This window comes from Suncus etruscus, chromosome 4 (assembly GCF_024139225.1).
Source record: "Suncus etruscus isolate mSunEtr1 chromosome 4, mSunEtr1.pri.cur, whole genome shotgun sequence".
In the NCBI taxonomy this organism is placed as follows: domain Eukaryota; kingdom Metazoa; phylum Chordata; class Mammalia; order Eulipotyphla; family Soricidae; genus Suncus; species Suncus etruscus.
In genome coordinates this window covers 155,180,675-155,203,342 of record NC_064851.1, presented here as the reverse complement: position 1 = coordinate 155,203,342, position 22,668 = coordinate 155,180,675, and the positions used below count along the sequence as shown (strand labels likewise).

At 38.1% G+C, this 22,668-nt stretch overlaps 1 protein-coding gene across 1 annotated transcript in view; it reads left to right on the top strand.

Moving 5' to 3' along the window:
• The window catches only part of MEGF10 (multiple EGF like domains 10), a 171,642-nt gene that overhangs the window by 122,142 nt on the left and 26,832 nt on the right, over positions 1–22,668 (top strand). The window contains exons 10-13 of the mRNA XM_049771802.1: positions 7,112–7,286; positions 8,903–9,023; positions 9,805–9,968; positions 12,920–13,022. Of these exons, the coding sequence (XP_049627759.1) occupies positions 7,112–7,286; positions 8,903–9,023; positions 9,805–9,968; positions 12,920–13,022 (563 nt within the window). The remainder of the gene's footprint in view (positions 1–7,111; positions 7,287–8,902; positions 9,024–9,804; positions 9,969–12,919; positions 13,023–22,668) is intronic.

Here is a 22,668-nt window from a genome sequence, read left to right as displayed (position 1 = left end):
TTCCCAAAGGAAAGAAGACTTATATCACATATAAGTCTGAACCACATTTTTTAGAGTGCTGGAAAAGTAGTTTGTCCAAAATGCCATGCACTATATAGCAGTTTAATTGTTACTAGAATTGATTTTACTTGTATTTAGCACAAGTACAATTTCCCTCATGTTTTTGAAAGATAACTCATAGACAAATAAAATTTCTAATGCACAAAAGTCATATTTGTAAACAGAAGACTGTGGTTAATATCTTCTTTCCACCAGAGAAACAAAAATTTTAAATTAGTCACTGTACCTATATGTGCAGTAGAATACACATATGCATCAATGTATCTGATGTATATGTGTATACATGATGATGATATACATCAAAGAAATACATTCTTTTAGGAGATATAGGGATTTGACCACACCTGAGTTGTTCTCAGGGCTTACTTTTGACTCAGGGATAAATCCTGGTGATGCTCTAGGGACCATATGTGATGCTATGGATAAAACTGAGATCAGCCTCTTGTAAGGCAAGCATCTTAATTTCTGTACTATCTCTCTGGTTCTAAAGAATGAATTCCTATTTTTTCTATGCCTCTTTTCTTTTTTGGTGGGGAAACACTCAACTGTGCTCAGGGTTTACATCTAGTTCTTCTCTCAAGTGACCATATGGGTGCCAGAGATGAAACCTGGGTTAGGTTTGTGCAAGGCAAGTGCCCTATCCTCTGAACTAGCTATCTAGTCTCAAGAAATACATTCTCTTACTCATTTTTTCTTTTTGTAAACAAGATACCTTTGTTTTTATTATAAATATGTCCTTAATATATTATGCTACATATAGCTGTATTTGGGGGAGGGGGATCAAACAGGCGATGTTGGGCCCGGAGAGATAGCACAGCGGCATTTGCCTTACAAGCAGCCGATCCAGGACCTAAGGTGGTTGGTTCGAATCCCGATGTCCCATATGGTCCCCCGTGCCTGCCAGGAGCTTTTTCTGAGCAGACAGCCAGGAGTAACCTCTGAGCACCGCCGGGTATGGCCAAAAACAAAAACAAAACAAAACAAAAAGAAAACCAGCGATGCTCAGGGGCTACTCCTGGCTCTGGGCTCAGAAATCACTCCTGGCCGGCACAGGGAACATATGGGATACTGGGATTTGAACCACCATCCATCCTGGATTGGCTTTATGCAAGGCAAATGCTCCACTGCTGTGCTATTTCTCTGTTGTTTAAAAAGTTGTATTTTAAAAAGACATTTTATCTTCATATAAAATTCTAATTTGCTTGGACAACCTTTATTTAATCTAGCAACCCTCGTCTTTACAATTGTGTGGCCTAGGGAAAGCTATTTAACTCTTCTCTGTAGAAGATTCTAATTGCTGCAGGAATGCATTCCTAATGCTTTTCAAGCAACCCTGTAAGTTGCTTAAATCAATTTTGATTTTTCATTCTTTGGAAAATAGTGCTTTTTTTCAAATGACAAGGTTAAACAAACATTTATGTAGCAAAAATAAAAAAGTATCAGTGGGATTTTGATTTTGTAAACTCCAGCATTTAAAGAGTTGGCAAAAGTAGAGACAAATCATGAGTTTGACTACCTTTCCTGGTATTGAGATTTCTCCTAGAAAAATGTAAGTATGATGAAGTGATCACTACAGGCCTTTTAATAACAATATTTAATATAGACATAGCCTGAATAATTAATTATTAATAATTAGTCTACATAAAAGACTGATGCTTTCAAAATAGTTGGACAAAGAGAATGCAGGTTTTACTAGTATTGGTCATATCACATTGGCATTGGCAACATGCAAATGGTTAGTTATTTGAATATAACGCTCTGATACTTGCAAACATAGGTCACATCAACCTAAGCTTGTCTACTTTTATGAAAAGTATTATTTAAATTGATTATTTAAATAAAAAGAACATTGTTTCTAAATAATATATTTAAAAATATTTTATAAGTTTATTTTAAAATGTAAATATTGACTATGTTGCTTTGCTTGTTGAATTCATAGCTGGGACCATATATATGATTTTTTAGCAATCCTGAATTGTCATGTAAAATTAATTGAAACATAAGTTTCCTTTGAACCAAAAGGCATTAAATCTTGGAATTAATTAAAAAGTCTATCTTTTGCCAATGACTCAAAATGGAGTTTGCTATTGCAAGATTAATGATCTAAAGTTGCCTGTCTTTCATTATAATTTAGAAGATACTAGAACAATACTAGCTATTAAGTTAAACCATGTCTGGGTAAATTTTGATATTGCAGTCATATATTTGGCAAGAGATTATATCTACTAGCATTTGCTGCATTAAAAAATTACTATTCCTGGGGCCGGAGTGATGGTGCAGTTTGCCTTGCACATGACTGATCCAGGACGGATCTCGGTTCGATCCCTGGCATCCCATATGGTCCCCCATGCTAGGAGCAATTTCTGAGCACATAGCCAGGAGTAATCCCTGAGTATCACAGGGCGTGGCCCAAAAAACAACAAAAAAAAATACTATTCCAAATTTGGTGATGTAAAAAAGCAATTTATTGTCTGATAATATTTGCTGGACAGTTTGGGCTGAGTTCATATTAGTGATTATCTGTTGGTCTTCCTGTGTTAAGACAAAATTGGAATTTCTCATTTACATGTGTAACATTTGAATGGATGATGGGTGTGCCTCAACTGTAAATGTCCAATCCAGTAGTTTAACTTAAGCTTTTTGACATGGTGACTTACTTCCAAAATCCCAAAAGCATCCATGACTGAGCACAATCCAACTTGTAAATAATTTTCAAGCCTTTGATTATTTCATGCTTGCTAATCCATTTAGACAAAGCAGGTCAAGCAACCAAGTCTAAATTCAATATACCCAACTTTTGAAAAGAGAAGTTGAAAAGATTTTTTTTCTGTCTACCAAGGGCTGAAATAATTTCTAAATATATATATTTAAAGTAACATTATTTTAAATTTTTGCACTATTCTAGAACCTAAAAACATTCATTCTCACCTTAAATTTTCAACTCAGAAGTAAAAGATAGCTCAATGTCTTAATTTGGTCAATATTATATTGGGCTCAATTTTATAAATTGAAGAATTTACTGGTTTATTTGAATCTGGTTACATATATACATAAAAGAATAGGCATTCCTTTAGGTATATAATCCTGTTTTTATACACACAACGCAACCTGTTCTGTAAAAAGAAAACAGGTAGTAGTATATTACTCTTCAACCTCCAATCTGCTGCTCTAACATCAAGACATAAATCTCATTACCAATTAAGCTGCCTGCATGAGAACCCATCAAATGCTTCCAAAGTGCTTTGGCTTCCTACATCTAATTACAAATTGCAGAATACTAATTTTGGTGTCAATCAATCTGAGAACCAGTGTGCTGCACTAATACTCACTAGGGGGCATTGAATATCAATTTCTGTCTCTCACTTAGTTCAGTTCTCTATCCCCAGATTGTCTGTTTTGATTAACATTTATGCCTTCACCATAAATATTATATTCTAGTTTCTAATGTAGAGTAATATTTTCTACTAAAAAATCTCCTTTTTAATGTACAGTACAATAAGGTTAACCACTAAAACAAACCTGGCACATGAATATTTCTTTTTCTTTTCTCAAATGTGAGCCTTTCAAAAGTAAATATTACTTTGTCCCTGTTTTTTTGTGTGTATGTGTAGTCAATACAGTCTTTTATTAGTCTTGCTAATCTATCTGATGTTGCTCAGGGAATTACTCCTGGTTCTGCACTCAGGAATTACTCCTGGAAGTGCTCTGGGGACCATATGGTATGCTGGGGAACAGGCCAGCTGCATGCAAGGCAAACCCCTTATCATTCAGGCCCTTAGTCCTAATCTTTTACTTTTTTTTTTAAGTCAATACTAGGAGGCTGGAGAGATAGCATAGAGGTAAGGCTTTTGCCTTTCATGCAGAAGGTCATTGGTTTGAATCCTGGCATCCCATATGGTCCCCTGAGCCTGCCAGGAGCTATTTTTGAGCACAGAGCCAGGAATAACCCCTGAGCGCTGCCGGATGTGACCCAAAAAACAAAAAAAAAAAATCAATACTAAATCTTATTTTTTAGCAACTTTTTTTCTGTCTAGAACCTCTAGTGAGTTACTTTTAAACTGTCTTTCTTTGATTTAAAAACAAATCAACAAATCTAGGATGAAGTTTGATTCTGTTAGCATGACAGATTCTGAATAAATTACTTATTATTCTAAGGCTCTGTTTTCTCAACTATAAAATGGTACCACATTTAGAATGGTTATGAGGAGCAAATAAAATAATGCACATGAGTAGCTTAGCATGGTGTTGGCATCCATTCAGAGTTCAGGAAAAGGTATAGTATCATAAATGTCATAATTGTTAGTGCAACCTGTAACTAATATGATTCTCTTTAAGTAATGACCTTGATGTTTTTTAACTACTTTTAGGGTGAATCCTGCCATTGTGTGTATATATACAGATTATAACATAACATTACTTGCTGAGGGTAAGACTGTTCATAAGTATAGAAAAGCAAGATTTTTAGAGTCAGATCCAAAAAGATTTTTAGAGTCAGATGTGCATTAATTGTGACCTTTTCATTTATTCACACAACCAGCTCTTAACTGGGAGCCTGCCAGGTGCTAGGGACAGGGAGCAAAACAGATTTTATTCTTGTTATCCTGGGGCTTAGAGTCTAGTGAGGAAAGGAGACATTAACAGATTAGAAAAAAATATAAGATTATAGATTGTGATTAAGTGCATTGAGGAAAGAACAGTGATGAGAACGAAAATAAAGGAGAGACCTGGGCCCAGAGAGATAGCACAGCAGTGTTTGCCTTGCAAGCAGCCGATCCAAGACCTAAGGCGGTTGGTTCGAATCCCGGTTTCCCATATGGTCCCCCGTGCCTGCCAGGAGCTATTTTTGAGCAGACAGCCAGGAGTAACCCCTGAGCACCGCTGGGTGTGCCCCCCCAAAAAAAAGAGAGAGACCTAAAATAAATGTAAGTAATCAGTAAAGGCACCTGTAACAAAGGGGATGCAAAAAGGAGAGGGAGATGGAATGAGGAATCAGTGTTCTAGTCATGTGGAACAGTATAGGAATTCTAAAAGAAATACAATACTTTTGAGTACGGTAATATAGAGAGAGTAACAATAAAGGAAGAGATTTCTGAGAAGTCAATAACCAGATGATGAGGAAATATGGACTATATTTAGGATGAAAGGAAACATCTGAAGAGAACAATATGATCTGGCCTGCTTTATAAGTTTTGCAGTGTATATGGTTGGAGGGAGAAAAGACAAAAGCTATTCAGGAGTTAAAGAGATATGAGACATTAGTAGGAAGAGTAGTATGGTAACTGCAAACATAAAAAAACATGTTGCTGGACTCCAAACATAGTTTGGAGTTCAAATAATTAAATCCTAATGACAAAATGGAAATAGGATGTGAGGAAAAAGATATTATTAAGAATAGTTCTCAGGGTCAGAGCGATAGCACAGTATTAGGGCATTTGCCTTGCATGCAGCCATCCCAGGATGGACCTGAGATCAATTCCTGACATCCCATATGGTCCCCTGAGTCTACCAGGAGCAATTTCTAGCACAGATCCAGGAGTAACCCTTGAACACCTCTGCAGGATGTGACCCCAAAACCAACAAAAATAAAATAAAATAAAGAGTAATTCTCAGATTTCTCATTTGCACAATCTATTAAATAGTACAAATGGATATTTGAGTGAGGAAAGCAAACAAGAGCTCTGCTTTTTATACTTTGAGTTTACAATGGCATAAAGATGTCAGTGTTTGCAGATAAGTAAATCAGAGACTCAAAATCTTAATGTCTCTCATTCATAAGAACTCATCTTAAATGTGGAGATAAATTTTAATATTTCTTCATACCATGAGTTTTAAATAATACCAGGACAAAGGCCTAAGCATTTTGTTCGGGCTTTAAAAAAAGCAATTTAATTAATATGTCTAATTGATAAGTTTCTACTTCGAGAAAGAAAAAAAATAAGTAAAGAAATAGTATTGTTGCATGTGACTAAGGCCTCTTTTGACTCAAGAAGAAAGTCCTTGCTTTTGATAAGGTAGTAACTCATATAGATCTAGAACTAGAATTATACACCCAGTCATCCTTTCTCCTAGGATATCTTCTTTCTAAGAATAGAAGTATCTATGAATAGGGCTGGAGAGATAGCATGGAGGTAGGGGTTTTGCCTTGCATGCAGAAGGATGGTGGTTCGAATTCTGGCAACCCATATGGTCCCCCAAGCCTGCCAAGAGGATTTCTGAGCATAGAGCCAGGAGTAACCCCTGAGCATCGCCGGGTGTGATCCAAAAAACAAAAACAAAACCAAAAAAGAAGTATCTATGAATAGTCCTCTTATGAGAGGTCACATAACAAATGTTTGGGTGCAACAATGGATTTTGTTCTGACAGTAGTGTGACTGTGAGAATTTTATTTGTAACAGGGGAGAAAGAGCTCCCTTTAAGCATTTAAACATCTTCCCTTCGTGAGCACCAGTTTGATAAGATTTCCCTTCAGGGAGAAGCACATATGTTTTGAATGCCATAGTGTGCCCTATTGTGTCCCTCACTAGCACATGTGTCTTAGCACAGCTGATATGTCCATTTGCTAGGGAACAACAGCTGGTACATCAGTGCGGCTGCTGTTTCAGGTAAAGACAGCTGCTTGTGTGCCAGGTAGGGAGAGCCAAGGCACAAAGCAAGATAACAGGACCTTTAGTTTTTGGAGTTTTTGAATATTATTACCTTGACCAACTAATTTGCTGTTGTTCTTGAGGAGTTCTCTAGATCTTTGCATTCAGTGTGACCTCTTAGTGAATTGCTATTTTTGATAAGCCAATATTAAAATAAGTCTCAGGCTAACAAATAGGGTTGTAATAGCTATCCAGCTAGTGAGTGATACTGATTTCATGCAACATTTCTGTAGTACCAATAAGGTTTCGGCCCATTAACTAAATCATACCGAGCCTGGGAATGAAGTTTAGATCATTGTGCATGGAATTACTGCTCATTTAGTGATCATGGCTGAAGCCACATTTGCACAGCTCTTGGTGTCACATTTACCCCAGAGTGACTTTCTCCTTTCATCTGCCTCCTTCAGCTGTCACCCCATGTCTGGAGAGTGTGCCTGCAAACCAGGCTGGTCAGGACTCTATTGTAACGAGACATGCTCTCCTGGATTCTATGGGGAAGCTTGCCAACAGATCTGCAGCTGCCAGAATGGGGCTGACTGTGACAGTGTGACTGGAAAGTGCATCTGTGCGCCGGGATTCAAAGTAAGTGACCTGGGAAGAGTCGGGAGCTGCTGTATAGATCATTCAAGAGTGATGTGACCTTCTCTGAAGTAAGAGTGTATGAATCCATCACAGCTTTAAATAGAAAAGAAAGAAAAAGGGAAAGCAGACAGATATAATTACCTTAGAAGGATGGCTCCAAAAGTTGGTAGATCTAGAAGTGTAGCACTGGTATATATGTCATAAAGTATCATTTATTTTCATTATTTTTATATAATAATTTTGTACTTTATAGGCAACATAAGTACTACTTTTTCTAAGTAGTATATGTAGTATTGTCAGAAATTATTTTAAGCCCATGCAACTTGGAAGTTTATAATATATCAAGTTAGCACTTAGTATTATTCAGTACTTAAGTTTTTCAGACCCTTTGAGACTCTACCAGGGGTCCTCAAACTTTTTAAACAGGGGGCCAGTTCACTGTCCCTCAGACCATTGGAGGGTCTGACTATAGTAAAAACAAAACTTATAAATAATTTTTTTTTGTGGTTTTTGGGTCACACTCGGCAGTGCTCAGGGGTTATTTCTGGCTCCAGGCTCAGAAATTGCTCCTGGCAGGCACAGGGGACCATATGGGGCGCCGGGATTCGAACCGATGACCTGCATGAAAGGCAAACGCCTTACCTCCAAGCTATCTCTCTGGCCCCTATAAACAAATTCTTATGCACATTGCATATATCTTATTTTGCAATGCAGAAACAAAACAGATGCAAATACAATATATGGCCCGCGGGCCATAGTTTGAGGACCACTGCGTCTAGACTATATAAATAATGCTTAAAAATCAAGAGAAAACTTTGTCGAGTTTCTACTGTTTTCTTTTAGACAAGTAGAAATCTTGATTTTAAAGGAAAGTGGGTGGTATCAATTTTAATTTTCTCCCCTGCTTTCAAGAGACCATTATCCTCTGAAGAATGTTGATGACTATCCAGAGCACTGAGTGTAGAACAAGTACATCATAAAGTCTCAGAGTTGGAGGACCCTTACAGGGCTTTCTAGTCAATGTCATAATTCTTGGTTGAACTCCTGAATTATTCTTGTCTCAGACTTGTCTTCAGCCTTATTTTTGAAGGAGATGACCTCCAGTACCAAAAGGTAGTTCACTTCCATGTTTAACACCCACGGTTTAATAAAACATATAAATCCTGCTGCTGACTGAATGTGTCTTCTGTTGCTTGGCTTTATCCACAAGTCATTTCACATATTATATAAGGAGGCTTAGGAAGCCTCGCACTTTAATGTCTAGTTGATGTTTGTGTTTATTTATTGACAGCAATTTACAGTTACAGCTTGTTGTTATATATCTGCTTGTTCTGAGCAAGGACAAATTTTGTATTTGCTGTGATGGAAAACTAATGAAGATGCAAACTTCTTTGAGTCCCAGTTAATTCTGTATCCTAAACATAGACCCAGTGGCAATGCCCTTAAATCTCTGAGTACAGTGGTGACATTATAGCAGCATTCAAAATATATAATGTGTTAAAATTAGAGAGGAATATAATTAGCATCTTCAAGATGTATTTCGATTTGCTTGTGTTGACCTTATTTCACTGGGTAAGTAAAAAAAAACATGCATTTCACTTTTTGTACCATTGTAGGGAAGAGAGTGCTCCATCCCATGCCCTCTGGGAAGCTATGGGATAAACTGTTCCTCTCTCTGTGGATGTAAAAATGAGGCAGTCTGCTCACCTGTGGATGGGTCATGTACTTGCAAGGCAGGTAAGGGAGTGAATGAATGAACTCTTTATGTGATCTCTGTCCCCTACCTCCCCAAGTTCCATGAAGAAACCTTGGCTTGGGTCTAACCCCAGCTGTGTTAAATATGGATATCACAACTTCTTAACCTTACATCCTGGTGGGGTCTCTATTTGTGCAAAGTCAAACGAAAAGGCTCATGGGGGTTGGTCTAAGTCAATGCCAGTTCTCAAAGTCTGTGAGTCTGTACTGAGTTTCTACACTACAACTGAGAGTCAGCTAACAGACAAGGGTTCACTGGGTCTGTGCTTCTCAGTTGCTTCCTGAAGTCGTGAGGGGAAGGGAAGCCACACTTATATTTAACCTGAGGCCAGACTGTGTCTGCCCATAATTCCAAAGCAGCTCTAATCCTGACTGCCTGATGCAAAGAATGGTTTGTTCTTTCAAACACAATTCTTTCCCACCCTCCTACATAAAAGTTTTATATTTACCACCTGCACCAAACCCAACCCACATGACAAGCAACCCTGTACATGAAAGGTGCGCCCTGCGTCATCTCTCTTCCCTCAGTAGTGCTTTTCAGTGTTAGTCTTTTTTGACTCACAAAGCACACAAAGTGGTCACATGTTTCTTCTGTTCATTTTGGGAGGAGGCTCTGGCAGAGCACTTTCTTGCCTCAGTGGGAAGTCCAGGGCTCTGCTGTGGAAGCCTAGATGTTTCTCAGGGGGTTATAACTAGAAAGTTTGGGCAACACATAACTGCTCCTTTAGTTTCCTCAGATGCTCTGGTGTTTTTGTCATGGCAGGCTGGCATGGTGTGGACTGCTCTATCCGCTGTCCCAGTGGCACATGGGGTTTTGGCTGTAACTTAACATGCCAGTGCCTCAACGGGGGAGCCTGTCACACCTTGGATGGGACCTGTACGTGTGCACCCGGATGGCGTGGGGAGAAATGTGAACTTCCCTGCCAGGTATGACCAAACCAGGGTCCCAGTGGGAAGGCCTGGGAGGAGGTGCTAATACAGGTTTAGCTTCTGTAGTTTTCCTGATTTCAAGACTCTGAGTTTGAACCTAACCTCTGTACCTATTTGAAAGTTGGGGTCAGGCTGGATTTAGGATGGAAAGGAATAGATCGAGGAATTGTGTAGGCAGTTTTCTGAGAATTCCATCTTTTTTCCTTATCTTTCCCCTCACTCCCCCTCCCTCCTGCATCCCCACTGGGGCCCGCATCCACCCTTCTGTTTTCTCAGGTTTTTCTTCTTGACAGCCACTCAAAAGCATTTGTCAAACACCAGTGTAGCTTGTGAACTCTGCAAATATTGTGTTTCCATTATAGTGGAAATATGCCCAGCTTTGGGATGGACAGGGGCAGGAATTGAAAGGGGGTGAGATTAATGTCACAGAATGCTGGTGGAGGCTGGGAAAGAAGGTCTTCAAAGTGCCTTCTTTTTATGTAGTACCTCTGAAGTCACAAAAATCTCATGATTTCCCTAGCTCTACTCCTACTACATTCCTTTGACCTGTTTTAGAGAAACATGACATTGGAAAGCCCATCCTGAGTCTCCAGTGACAGGTTGGGCAGGATATACCTTCTATGGAGTAGGCAGTGGTTGGCAACCTTTTTTTTTCAACTGAGCCAAATCTCACCAAAACCACGATTGAAATTTATTTTGAGAGCCACACAGGGCGTGCACTGACAGAGGCTAGGAGCAGAGTCCTGACTCCTGAAGCAGCCGCCCGGCACACAGAAGAGCCGCATTAAAAAGTGTAAAGAGCCACATGTGGCTCGCGAGCCGCAGTTTGCCCACCACTGGACTAGAGTATTCTTGCCTCTTCTCGAAGCACTTGGCACTTTTCTGTCTCCAGAGTCATTGAATGCTTTCTTGATGGTTCTCCTCTACCACTGATAAATATGACCTCCTGGCCTGGCCCCTTGAGAAAGACCTTCCTCAGGAAATTTTTCCCTCTAAGTTTCCTTCTGTTTAAATACAACCCACTTTCCAAGTGTATCACCCTGGTCTATTCCATGACCTCTAAGCTCCAAGAGAAAGTTAAATGTGGGCCCGGAGAGATAGCACAGCGGTGTTTGCCTTGAAAGCAGCCGATCCAGGACCAAAGGTGGTTGGTTCGAATCCCGGTGTCCCATATGGTCCCCCGTGCCTGCCAGGATCTATTTCTGAGCAGACAGCCAGGAGTAACCCCTGAGCACAGCCGGGTGTGGCCCAAAAACCAAAAAAGAAAAAAAAAAAAAAAAAAGAAAGTTAAATGTGAGATATGTCCACCATGAATAAATGATCAGATCTTTGATATGGGCTTAAAGATCACATTTTACTCCCAGTCTGACTGTACAAAAAAACAAAGCCTCTGGCACCATCTTGTCTAGTTTGTGCTTTACATTATTTTAGTAAATCAGCAACTGCTGGTGGTGTGGTACTTCACATGGTAAAGTGAAAATTAAATCCCTATACCTAAAATAATTTTTAAAATTTTAATGAGTTCTAGCCCAACGATTATGCCATGAACTACTAACTTCCTGTGGTATATTGGTTCTTGGGTTTTGCCCTCTAATAACTCTACCCCATATTTTTTCTGGTGATTAAGTAGTGTGGGAGATTGTGTTGTTCTCCTGAGTTCATCAGTATTTGGGAGGAAGCAGCAGAGCTTTTCATCCCTCTCCCTAAATTAAATAACCAAATGAATTAATCATGTCCAAAAACAGCTTTCACCTCTCCTGGACTCCAAACTGATTGAGTGTGAAAATTTAAAGATCTGGGGGTAGAAATAGGGAAACAAGTAGCAGCTTCTACCCTTTCTCTCATAGGATCATGAATTAGATGAATGCTTCATGTTACCTAGACCATTGTTTCACAATCATTTTCCTACACTGGTCCTTTCAACCTTGTTTCTATCCTGTGATCTTCTTGTCCTACTAATTAGCCTTTTGCCTTACGTGGTTCCCCTCCCACATTTATGTGATTTTTACTCTTGACCCCTTTGGAATATTCTGGAGAGGATAGGACCTAGTTAAGAAACACTGATCTAGACTGCTTTAAGCAAAGGAGGATACCTACTCCCATTAGCAATTTATGAAACAAACTTTATTCTATTGGAGCTCTAATTTTGGTATTGTTTTGGTTTGGTTTTGGGTCACACCCATTTCTCAGGTATTATTCCTGGCATTGTACTCAGGAATCACTTCTGGCAGGCTCAGAGTACCATATGGGGCATTGGAGATCAAACTCAGGTCAACCATTTGAAAGTCTAGTGCCATACCCACCATAATATCACTCTGATCCCAAGAGCTCTAATTTTTTTTTAAATATTCTTTCTGTCTTCCCTTTCTACCAGCAAACAATATGTCTGGTAGGAAATATTTATTTATGTAATAAAAATCTTTGAGTAAAAATAAAAATGTTTTGATGGATTAAGAATTATAATACGATTTTAAAAATGATTCTTTTAGGACCAGAAAATAGTTCAAAGGTCTTAGTGCCCTTTGTATGCAGAAGCCCTGGTTTTGATCCTCCAGCATATTCCCCTAAATACTTCTAGAAGTTGGGCACTCAGCCAGGAATAGCCCCTGAACACCAGCTGGTATGGCCCAAAATACAAATAAATAAATAATTTCAATTAATTGGCATATTTACATTTATTTACAATATGTGTGTCAACATACAAATTTAGTTGGTTTTATCACTCAAATGTTCTAACCATTATTCTCAGTAATCTATGGTAAGAACAATTAAAAAGCTGATCTCTTAGACTCTATATTTTGAAGGCTGAACAGATATAAAAGAGGTGTTGGTAATGCACGTTGCTGAAAGGTTTGGAGGAAAAGGGAGCTATGTTTAAGTGACTGACTGTGGCCACTTTTGTCTCACATTCCGGGATCCTCCATGCCCTCATCTTCATCTTCATGAAGGATGGCACTTATGGACTAAACTGTGCTGAGCGCTGTGACTGCAGCCATGCAGACGGCTGCCACCCCACTACAGGCCATTGTCGCTGCCTCCCCGGATGGTCAGGTGAGAAGCCAGGGCCTGTTCTTAAAATGGAAATATACCAATTTACACCCAGTATAGCTCCTTACTACTGCTAAGAAACAAACATATGCCAACTTTACAGGGGGAAAAAGAAATGATGGTAGTTTCCTTGAAGCCAACAGTTTTTACCAAAAGTATACTCCTGCTAGGCTAATTTATAACTGTAGTAACTATTTTTGGTTTTGATTTATTCCTGGGAATTCTCTTGCACTTTTATGTAAAAACTATCTGTCAGAATTTAGCTGGCAAGAGAGGGTAAATGTAAACTGCGAAAAATTTAGCATGTTATGGTATTTTGATAACTGAGGAAGAATGAGATTAAACCATAAGAATGGCATTAATCATCTTGCTCATATATGGAATAGAAAGAAATTTTATAAAGAAATATCAAATACCCAAAGAAGAGCAGGAGAACTGGTCTTCAGTAAGAATCTAGCCATTGAGGGAGGGGGAAGAAAGGGGCTAAATTGGGGAAAGGAACATTTGGACAATTTGGAAGGGAAAAGTGGAGAAGGGACTGAATACTCCACCAGAGGGAAGTAGACACTGGTGAAGGGATTATTGTTGGGACATAGTACATCTGAAGCCTAATAATGAATAACTGTAATTCATGGTGATGCGATAAAAATTTAAGTGCAGAGCCACGAGTAAGTCCTGGGCACTGCTAGGTATGGCCCCAAACACCACCACTACCACATAACACATACACGCATGCCTAGCATTAGAAAGACTAGGAGATGGTACAAAAGAACATGTTTTGCATGAAGGAGTTGAAGGAGTTTAAGACCTGATATTGGTCTGAACACCATGAGAATTAGACATTTCCCCAAAAAGAACTAGGTTCTCATTGTAAGAAAAAGTTAAATATTGGTATGATTACTATTCAAATAATAAAATATTCAGTATAAGAAATAAAATTATTAAACTTAGTTTTACAAAAATATTTGTATCATAACAATTAGCAATGTAACCCATTATAAATCTCTCAGCCACAAGTTAGAAGCTTCTCTTCATTTATAAGGTATGTTAGGAATTTAATCAAACAGACAGTGGTATTAGACACGAGTTTATTCAGAATATACAGGTTTGGGGTATGTATCAATAAATAAGTAAATTGATCTTTTGGTTTTTTATATCTTTAATCAATTCTATCCTGTGCAAAGGAATTTTAGATGTCTATTAAGAAAGATTACCAATGAATATTCAATAGGAAAGCTATTGAACATTAATAACCATTTATATTGATGATAAAATAAAATATTGATTGCTATGGCCAATTTAAAGTGAAATTCTCTTACTCTAGGGACAATATTAGAGTTAGGTAAATATGGCTGGAGATGTGACTCAGTGGTAAAGCATATTCCTTATAAGTCTGAGGCCTTAGGTTTGATCCTTTGCACTACAATTACAAGCAAACAAAAATTAAAACCATCAATTCTATTTTTATTTAAAACCTTACTGTGTACATATTTATTTCACATATATTTCGGGGGCTTTTGTTTTTGTTTTGGGGGCCACACCCATTGACACTCAGGGCTATGTGCTCAGAAATCGCTCCTGGCATGGGGGAACAAATGAGACACCAGGGTATCCAACTGCGGTTCATCCTAGGCTGGTGCTTGAAAGGCACCTTCCCTCTAGTGCCACCGCTCCAGCACCACTTACATATATTTGTATCTAAATCTTGTACATATGTTTATATATAAAATTTAGAGATAAGTTGAGAGAAGAGAGGGATATTTGAAGGGCAGAACTGTTTTCATAACGATGCTTCCATGTCCTCCAAAAGAGTATAGAAACAGAAATTGATCACAAATTAAATCTCATCTAGTTATGATTCATAATTTTAGAAGATGGATCTCTAGATGGAGAATCTTATGCCTGCAGACCACAGGTGTCATATTTTGGAAATGTGAAATCAAGACAATCTTAATGTTTAGCAGATGTATATATAAAAATAGATTCTAGAGAAATAATTAGTAATGTTTATTGAATACTAGTCTATGAGGTAGGGATACTATTTTCTCCTTCTTTTAAAGACAAGGAACCTGTCACACAGAGACACTAAATGTCTTGACCTAGGCCCCAGAATAAAAAAAAGATGAGAGACAGGATCTGCACTAGTATTCTACCACCATGTAGCAACTGCTGAACCCAATTGCCATAAACAGACTTATTCCAAGAGTACTGTGGGAGTAGGCATTTATCTAGAGATTTATTTTCAAAATTGACAAGAACTTAAGAGAATTAAATAAGAGGAACATGGTAATCAGTATCATTATATACTTATTATTAGTATCATTATATCTTTTAAGATATAATAGCATACCTTAGAATCTACCTTTTTAAAATGTAAAATTTAATAAAATTTATAATATTCAAAAAATTATATAGCCATCACCACTATCACTTTTAGAATATTTGTATCACTTTCCCAAAAGTTACCGCAGTAGCACTTTTTTGAAATACTTTTCCACTTACCTCAGTATACCAATCCTTTCTTTTACCCTCTCTCCAGAACTTAACCAAATACACATTTCTGTCTGTATAGATTTGCCTTTGGATAATAATGTCTGAATCACTCACACAACATGGGTTCTTCTGTAATGGGCTTCTTTGTTGTTGTTTTAGTTTTGGGCCATATCCAGTGGTGCCCAGAGGTTTGTTATTCCTGGTTCTGCACTTAAATGGTACTTAGTGGACCATATGGAATGTGGGAGATTAAACCTGGGTTGACCACATGCTGCAAGGCAAATTCCCAACCTGCTGTACCACTGTTCCAACCCAAGGATGCTTTTTAATTGTTTTGTTTTGTTTTGGGGCCAAACACAGCTGTGCTCTGGTCTTACTCCTGTCTCTCCTCTCAGAGATCACTCCTGGCTCCTAGCTGTAGGACCATACTAAGTGTAGAGTAACAACTCTGACTCTTACTTTATGTAAAACAAGTTCCCTACTCACTGTACTAGCTATGCAGCCCCAGACAGGTTTATTTTGTTTAGTATAATGTATATAATATTTATTATCATTGAAACATGAATAAGTACTTCATTCCTCTTGGCTTCCAACTAACATTTCATTGTATAGATTGACCACAATTTAGTTACCTTTTTTAAGTTAATGTATATATGAATTACTTTTACTTTTTTGCTATTTTGAATAATGCTAGCATTACTATTCATGTGCAAGTTTTTGTATGAATATATGTTTGTTGAGACCACACTTAAGAATTAACTTATTTTGGTCAAACAATAACTTTAAAACTTTGAATTGCTACTATTTTCCAGTGAAACTTGACCATTTTACATTTCTATCAGAAATAATGAGGACCCCAATTATTTCACATCATCACTAATACTTAATTTGTTTTCCTTATAGCCATTACAGAGTGTGAAATATTTTTCCATTGTGTTTAATATTTGCATTTCCCTAATAAATAATGAGGTTGAGCAAATTTCTTTTGTTTATTGGTTTACTGTTACTTTGTATAAATGCCATTCACACACTTATGGGATGGGAGGGTCCTAATCAACTATACCTAGGGCTTACTTCTGGCTCTGTGCTCAGAAAGCAGTCCTGGTACACTTGGAGGAACAAATTTGGATTTGGGGGATCCAACACCCTACCCTCTGTACTATTGCTCTGAGTCTTCACACATTTTAATTGGCTTATTTTTTACAATTATTTATTACCCTTATCCTATTTGCAAATCTTTTCTCTTACACTACTATTTTCACTTTCTTAATAGGGAAAAATTGTTTTAATGAAGATCAGTCTTCTGTTTAGAATGTTCCAGCTTATGAAAGACATACTCTAGTGTGCAGGAGATATGATTTGGCCTGAAGCCAAATGTGGGTTGCATTTCACATTCTGGGTTACCAGCCAAGACAAATGATCCCATCTGGCCTTAGACCTATATGGGACTCCTACAGGAATGTAGGGACTTTGTCACACAGCATAGACTGATAATCCTCTGTCCATCTGTGACTGGCCTCCTTCTACAAAGGGGGAGACTCTTTGTTGTTGCATGTGACTCTGCACTTGTTGTTCTCATATCTTTGCTTCATCACTCCAATGTCTAATTTCTCTGTGTCTTCTGTGTAGGATGATATTTTATAAAAGTCGAAGGCTTCTATGACGTTATTTTAGAGAGGCCAGTCTCTCATACTCACACCACATACTTGGTATAAGTAGATGGATGCAGATCAGAAAGTTATTCATTGTTAAGAATGTTAGCTCCTCAAAGGATCATATAATTGAACCAGTAATTGACCTACTTTGCTAAAAAAAAAATTAAAAGGAGATAACTCTATTATTTGCACTAAATACCATTTTATTGTCAAACTTGTTTCGATTAAGTACCTCTCTTAACATAAAAAAAGCTGTACTCTTCATTTACAAACAGATTAAGGTGAGACTAAATAATATCCGGATAGAGAAGTATGTAATTCTTTTCTTTTTCCTGTAGTAAACTTAGCTTTGCAGTGTTCGTTTCTGCAGACAAAGTAACAGTATGAAGTAGAAAGGAAGGTTTTTGGTGAACAAAATCCATGAATCTAACATGGGGACCTGGGGTGCCTAATCAAATCAATAAGATGGAATAGCTGTGGTAACAGTGCTCAGTCATCAAGGAATCGATGGGAAGAGGCTGACTGACCCTCTAGGTTGAAAGCTAGAGATGAAGGACGAGAAAAATTTATCTCTCTTTATAAACTGACACAAATAATTGAGGACGTCCTATGTTAAAGACTAAGGGAGCCAGCCAGCCTTTTTTCCCCCCAGTTATCTATCACTTCTCACTTAAGTCTACAGCTATTTACAGCTAGAATATACACAGCCCCATCCTGATCACACTCCTGGCTAAGATCACCATCACTTGGGAACTCTTTAAAGGTGTATAGTCCCACAGCAACTGAGTGAGACTATGGACAACCCAGAATGGAGAGTTTTGTACATTAAAAGAGTTTTGGAAATTTCCTCAACATGCACTTCTTGGTAAGTGGAATGATCATTAGATTTCTGTACTGATTTAACTTTCTGGCCAAGAGCTCCTGTGTAGTAGACACTCTGTGGAACCTTTTCCGTTGGCCATGCCTGGCATTTCAAAAGTTGGCCTGTGACCTGTGTAGTGGCAGTTACCACTTAGGCCTCTGTTCTGTCTTGCTGCTGCCAATTACTTTGAAGAGAGAAGAGGAGTCCCAGTCAGCCAGTCCATGACTGAATGAATTCTCATAGCCATAAGCAAAGGCCAGAGGAGGCCTAAAGATAATTTATAGCAGATTTTAAAAGTATACTTCAAGGGCAGAGAAACCCTGTATCTCTTAGGCTAAGGGAATTCCCTTTCTAATTTTCCCAATATTTACTGTGCCTATGCAAGGAAAAAAAAAGAGAATCACAAATTAACTTTTTTTTGGTTTTGTTATTGTTGTTTGTTGCTTGTTTTTTTCCCATGTGTTTTCTTTTTTTGTTTGTTTGTGCTTTGTTTTGTTTTTTATTTCAGGACTGTGGTTACTGTGTGGTTGGTGTCTTTATTGTTGTGGTGCTTTTCGAGTTTTTGTTTGTTTGTTTGTTTAGTTTTCTTTTAATTTAATTTTCTTTTAATTTTTTAAGTATTGTTGTTATTTAGCATTTTAGTATATTATTTTAGTATTGCTATTTTTTTAGTATTGTTGTTTTTTAGGATTGTTGTTCTTAAGTGTTGTGTTTGATTTTCTTTAAATTTTTTTAGTATTGTTTTTATGTTTATTTTCTTTTTCTTCTCTTAAATTGATATTTATAGCCTCTGGAAGACTATTTCTCCTCCCATTTTTTGCTTGTTTGATTTTTGAACATTTTTTTTTTCTTCCCTTCAAACAGAACCACATAATTTGAACCATCTTGTTTCACCTCACAAATTGAGGGGGAAATAATGGAGGGTACCAAGACCAGACAGTCGTATGAACATTAAGTAAAAATAAAAAATGATCAGACTTAAACACCAAATCCAAAGCCAAGGACAACAGAATCGAAACCCAATCTACAACAGGCTAGACATAGAGGGGACCACTTATACTAGCAACCCGGCGGGTAAAGGAAGAGAATATAGGATGCATGCTGGGAACAGGGTGGAGGGATTGATGGTGGAAAAGTCCTTGATTTAATGTCAATATGTACCTAAAAAATTACTGTGAAAGATTTGTAATCCACTTTTGTCAAAATAAAAATTAAAAAAATAAAGTTAATGGGGCCGGAGAGAGCATGGAGATAAGGCATTTGCCTTTCATGGAGAAGGTCATTGGTTCGAATCCCGACATCCCATATGGTCCCCCGAGCCTGCCAGGAGCGATTTTTGAGCATAGAGCCAGGAATAACCTCTGAGCGCTGCCAGGTGTGACCCAAAAAATAAATAAATAAATAAATAAATAATAAATAAAGTTAGGGGGAGAGAAAAGAGAGAGGGAGAGAGAGAGAGAGAGAGAGAGAGAGAGAGAGAGAGAGAGAGAGAGAGAGAGAGAGAGACCGGGTTTGATCTGCAGACCACATCAGCCCTAGAGACCCCTGAGCACTGGAGGCATGGCCTAGGTAACCCCAGGCACCCAGCCTAACTAGTAGCACACCCCTGAGTCCTTGCTTCAATACTATGGTCAGGTTGATCACCAGGACTCAACACCACATAAGCACCCCTCCCCCAAAGAAAAGGTAAATGGCAATGTTATAGAAAAGAGAGTAGGATGTCAGATCAACCACTAGGAGTCTTGGGGGCCTAGAAAGGGATCATGCCATGATGGTAAGGAGTGGGGCGAATAAAATAAGAAGCATTGTGATCATCTGCGCACAGCCTGAGAGGGTACTGGACAAGAGCTTCGTTCACTGTTGGGCAGATAATGAGCAGCATCCAAGTTCTGCTGTGCCCAGCAAAGCAGACTAGACCTATAATGGTTCTAGCCTTCTTCAAAAGGCTTTCATACTTTCTCCCAACTCTGAATATACTAACTTTAAATATGCCAAGTTTGTGCAGGAACTACAGGTATTAAATTGTCCCCCAAAGATATCTCTCCTGAAGCTTAATGACACCCGAAGTAGCAGAGTAAATGGAAGCCTACCTTTCTTTTTCTAATGATCTGTAAGTGCAAATTCAAGTGCAAATAAGCTTTAATTACCGTTCCTGCACACAATCAGTTACAGATGCAAATAAGTTGCTGTCTGAACCTTTAGTGTATTGAGGGGTGGAGAGGGTGACAGTTTATGCCTGGCATGTCCTCTTATGTGGTCTTGGCAGGAGGGAGACTTAAAAGAGCAGAATGTGGAATCCCTGCAGTGAGGGTGGAAAGAGGGGCTTGTTTTCTCAAAAGAAAGACTGCAAGAAAAAGCCAAAATCCCCAGTTTTCTGGGCAGTCTGTCCTGTTTACTGTACTGCAGTCTGAAGATGGGCAGGCCATGCTTTTGTCTTATATCTGCAAATTAAGACCTTGTTTATTCATATGATCCATTAAATTCTTCTTTCAACTCTATTATCTACATAAAGCAGAGATCATTTCTTAAGTGAATCTTTAAACTTTGCATCAAAATAGAAAGATTGGGTTTAATAACCCACTTATTGACTGTTCCTAAGCTATATAACATAACCTTAGTCCTTGCATGCTAGTTATGAAAGGGTGAAGTGGCTCCTGCTCTAGTCTGCTAAAACTCAGATTGCCACAGGACAGACTTTGGACAAAGGTGGATATAAGAGTGAGTAACCTTACCCTAAGACTAAGTCACCACTTGCTTAGCCAGTGAAAGAGTCCTTGCTTCTATAATTGCCAAACCCAACTGTTAACAATTTTTTTTCTCTCTCTTTAATCTAATATAATGTTAATAGGTTGTTGCTCAGGACCAAGATATAGAATTGAAAGATTCCTTCATTCACTAATGTTCCAAAAATTTCAACACTGGCATGAAGAATATAAGCAATTAGGCAAAAAACAGTGATGTTAGGTCAAATCTCCAAGAGATTTGAATGAAGGAAAGAATGACATGGCAAATAATTTATTTACCACATTCATGCAATCAAAAATGCCTAGTGAATGCTGATTTAACATTGAGGCCACTGACATAATGCATCAGGCATTAAATGCACCAACATTTCTTTAGAACTGCTTAGCTGAAGTTTATCACGATCATTCAGCCATTGCCTAGCAACTTGTGAAGGCTATCAAAGAGCTCTTTGTCCTCAGTTCTGGCAAAAACAGTTCCTCATAGATCCCCTTATCAGCATTTGAACATTTATCAGAAAGAAATGCTTCAATTCAAGCAGATATCCCTGAAAAAAACTAACTTTCTGAAGTAACATGTATTAAAGTCATATGAATTCTTTAATATACATCCCCCTAACTTCTTTAAGATATATATATTCTTTATATATTATAATATTTACATTATATTCCAGATAGCTCCACCACCTGCATTAATAGGGTTAATAATAATAATATTAATATGTGGTTTCCGAAATATACTTTTGGCTTTCTAGTTTGAGTGCTTTTCTCATCACTTAAGGAAATCAAAGAATGATGAAGTTACTCCATTCAGTTAGAAAACTACTCTGAAGGTCATGTTCATCAGAAGGATTATCTTACTTATTTATGCAATGAATGATTCTGTGACCCTTTTCATGTGCTGTGCCTGTAGTGAGCAAAAGCAAGCACATCACCCTCATTGAACTCCCAATTTTGCTAATTGCCTGGATTGAGGAAGAGTGGAATAAAAGACTTTTCTACAAACTCTTTGACTTTTGTCTGGCATTTTCTTCTACATCCCAGCTGCCACTGATCTAATTCAGAACCTTGGGTTTTGTTTTTTGGTTTTTTTGGGGGGCCATACCCAGTGACGCTCGGGGGTTACTCCTGGCTTTGTGCTCAGAAGTCGCTCCTGGCTTGGGAGACCATATGGGACACCGGGGATCGAACTGCAGTCCGTCCTAGGCCAGCGCTGGCAAGGCAGACACCTTACCTCTAGCGCCACCGCGCTGGCCCCAAGGGGTTTTTTATTTATTATTTTCCCCTAGATAACCCCAAACCACCATCTTGTTAGTTTTTCTTTCTTCCAGACTTAATCCATTTTTAAAATAAGGGAACTTCTCCCTTCATAGTTTTAACTATGATCCCTTTTACTTCATTGTCCATTCAGTCGCTATAAACACCAGGAGGAAGCCACTCTCAGTAGCATGGTATTCCTGGTCTTTTGTACATGACCTGGGCATGCCTCCTGCTTTTTTCAGATCCAATTTCAGGTGACACAACTCTGGAAATTCTGGAAGTGTACTTCAAATATTTAAACCTCTGATTTAGAGGTTTTGTTCTGTTAGTTCAGAATCTTTCTTCACCTTTTCATGCTACCTCCTGTTCAGTCCATGATCTCTAAACAGAGTTCTGGGTCCAATATCACTCTGTTATAGGAAGTCTTTATTAGATAACTTCTCGCAATAACCAGCAGGTCCTTGGGAATTGAATTCTCTCATCTTTGATAGTGAGGACATAAACATATTTTTAGGACTCCAGTAAAGTTAGCAAAAAGCAGGCTCATATTAATAAAACTAATTAAGGAGAAAATACACAAAAACACAGTTAACATGTTTGTAGCAGCCTGATCTTCACTGCAGTGTTGACCATGTGTA